At 35.2% G+C, this 2500-nt stretch overlaps 2 protein-coding genes across 2 annotated transcripts in view; both read left to right on the top strand.

Moving 5' to 3' along the window:
* The window catches only part of LOC125600061 (protein Ycf2-like), a 4543-nt gene that overhangs the window by 1826 nt on the left and 217 nt on the right, over window positions 1–2500 (top strand). The window contains exon 1 of the mRNA XM_048773030.1: window positions 1–2500. This exon is cut by the window's left edge and continues 1826 nt beyond it; it is cut by the window's right edge and continues 217 nt beyond it. Within this exon, the coding sequence (XP_048628987.1) occupies window positions 1–379 (379 nt within the window). The 3' untranslated portion in view covers window positions 380–2500.
* Window positions 1934–2500, top strand: part of LOC125600060 (protein Ycf2-like) — a 3489-nt gene continuing 2922 nt past the window's right edge. Inside the window, exon 1 of the mRNA XM_048773029.1 lies at window positions 1934–2500. This exon is cut by the window's right edge and continues 2922 nt beyond it. Within this exon, the coding sequence (XP_048628986.1) occupies window positions 1934–2500 (567 nt within the window).

The following is a 2500-nucleotide window of genomic DNA, read 5'->3' as shown; positions in this document are numbered from 1 at the left end:
ATTTTTTTATTTATTTCATCTATTCCATGAACGGAAGAGGGGGGGATACACGTTACGCCACGATTTTGAGTCAGAAGAGAGATTTCAAGAAATGGCAGATCTATTCACTCTATCAATAACCGAGCCGGATCTGGTGTATCATAAGGGATTTGCCTTTTCTATTGATTCCTACGGATTGGATCAAAGACAATTCTTGAAGGAGGTTTTCAACTCCAGGGATGAATTGAAAAAGAAATCTTTATTGGTTCTACCTCCTATTTTTTATGAAGAAAATGAATCTTTTTATCGAAGGATCAGAAAAATTGGGTCCGGATCTCCTGCGGGAATTTTTTTGAAGATCCAAAACCAAAAAGAGTGGTATTTGCTAGCAACAACATAATGGAGGCAGTCAATCAATATAGATTGATCCGAAATCTGATTCAAATCCAATTCCAATATAGTCCCTATGGGTACATAAGAAATGTATTGAATCGATTCTTTTTAATGAAGAGACCTGATCGCAACTTCGAATATGGAATTCAAAGGGATCTAATAGGAAATGATACTCTGAATCATAGAACTATAATGAAAGATACGATCAACCAACATTTATCGAATTTGAAAAAGAGTCAGAAGAAATGGTTCGATCCTCTTATTTTTCTTTCTCGAACCGAGAGATCCATAAATCGGGATCCTAATGCATATAGATACAAATGGTCCAATGGGAGCAAGAATTTCCAGGAGCATTTGAAACATTTCGTTTCTGAGCGGAAGAGCCGTTTTCAAGTAGTGTTCGATCGATTATGTATTAATCAATATTCGATTGATTGGTCTGAGGTTATTGATAAAAAAGATTTGTCTAAGTCACTTCGTTTCTTTTTGTCCAAGTTACTTCGTTTTTTGTCCAAGTTACTTCTCTTTTTGTCTAACTCACTTCCTTTTTTCTTTGTGAGTTTCGAGAATATCCCCATTCATAGGTCTGAGATCCACATCTATGAATTGAAAGGTCCGAACGATCAACCCTGCAATCAGTTGTTAGAATCAATAGGTCTTCAAATCGTTCATTTTAAAAATTGAAACCCTTTTTATTGGATGATCATAATACTTCTCAAAAATCGAAATTCTTGATCAATGGAGGAACAATATCACCATTTTTGTTCAATAAGATACCAAAGTGGATGATTGACTCATTCCATACTAGAAAGAATCGCAGGAAATCTTTTGATAACACGGATTCCTATTTCTCAATCGTATCCCACGATCAAGACAATTGGCTGAATCCCGTGAAACCATTTCAGAGAAGTTCATTGATATCTTCTTTTTCTAAAGCAAATCGACTTCGATTCTTGAATAATCCACATCACTTCTGCTTCTATTGTAACAAAAGATTCCCTTTTTATGTGGAAAAGGCCCGTCTCAATAATTCTGATTTTACGTATGGACAATTCCTCACTATCTTGTTCATTCACAACAAAATATTTTCTTCGTGTGGTGGTAAAAAAAAACATGCTTTTTTGGAGAGAGATACTATTTCACCTTCGTCAATCGAGTCACAGGTATCTAACATATTCATATCTAACGATTTTCCACAAAGTGGTGACGAAAGGTATAACTTGTACAAATCTTTCCATTTTCCAATTCGATCCGATCCATTAGTTCGTAGAGCTATTTACTCGATTGCAGACATTTCTGGAACACCTCTAATAGAGGGACAAAGAGTAAATTTGGAAAGAACGTATTGTCAAACTCTTTCAGATATGAATCTATCCGATTCAGAAGAGAAGAGCTTGCATCAGTATCTCAATTTCAATTCAAACGTGGGTTTGATTCACACTCCATGTTCTGAGAAATATTTACAGAGGAAAAAACGGAGTCTTTGCCTAAAAAAATGCGTTGACAAAGGGCAGATGGATAGAACCTTTCAACGAGATAGTGCTTTTTCAACTCTCTCAAAATGGAATCTATTCCAAAATATATGCCATGGTTCTTTACTTCGACAGGGTACAAATATCTAAATTTGATATTTTTAGATATTTTTTCAGACCTATTGCGGATACTAAGTAGCAGTCAAAAATTTGTATCCATTTTTCATGATATTATGTATGGATTAGATATATCATGGCGAATTCTTCAGAAAAAATTGTGTCTTCCACAAAGGAATCTGATAAGTGAGATTTCGAGTAAGTCTTTACATAATCTTCTTCTGTCCGAAGAAATGATTCATCGAAATAATGAGTCATCGTTGATATCGACACATCTGAGATCGCCAAATGTTCGTGAGGTCCTCTATTCAATCCTTTTCCTTCTTCTTGTTGCTGGATATATCGTTCGTACACATCTTCTCTTTGTTTCCCGAGCCTATAGTGAGTTACAGACAGAGTTCGAAAAGATCAAATCTTTGATGATTCCATCATACATGATTGAGTTGCGAAAACTTCTGGATAGGTATCCTACATCTGAACAGAATTCTTTCTGGTTAAAGAATCTTTTTCTAGTTGCTCTGGAACAATTAGGAGATTGT

Source organism: Brassica napus, unplaced genomic scaffold (assembly GCF_020379485.1).
Source record: "Brassica napus cultivar Da-Ae unplaced genomic scaffold, Da-Ae ScsIHWf_2111;HRSCAF=2763, whole genome shotgun sequence".
NCBI lineage: Eukaryota > Viridiplantae > Streptophyta > Magnoliopsida > Brassicales > Brassicaceae > Brassica > Brassica napus.
The sequence above is the reverse complement of the archived record's forward strand: the minus strand, read 5'-3'. Positions and strand labels throughout refer to the sequence as shown.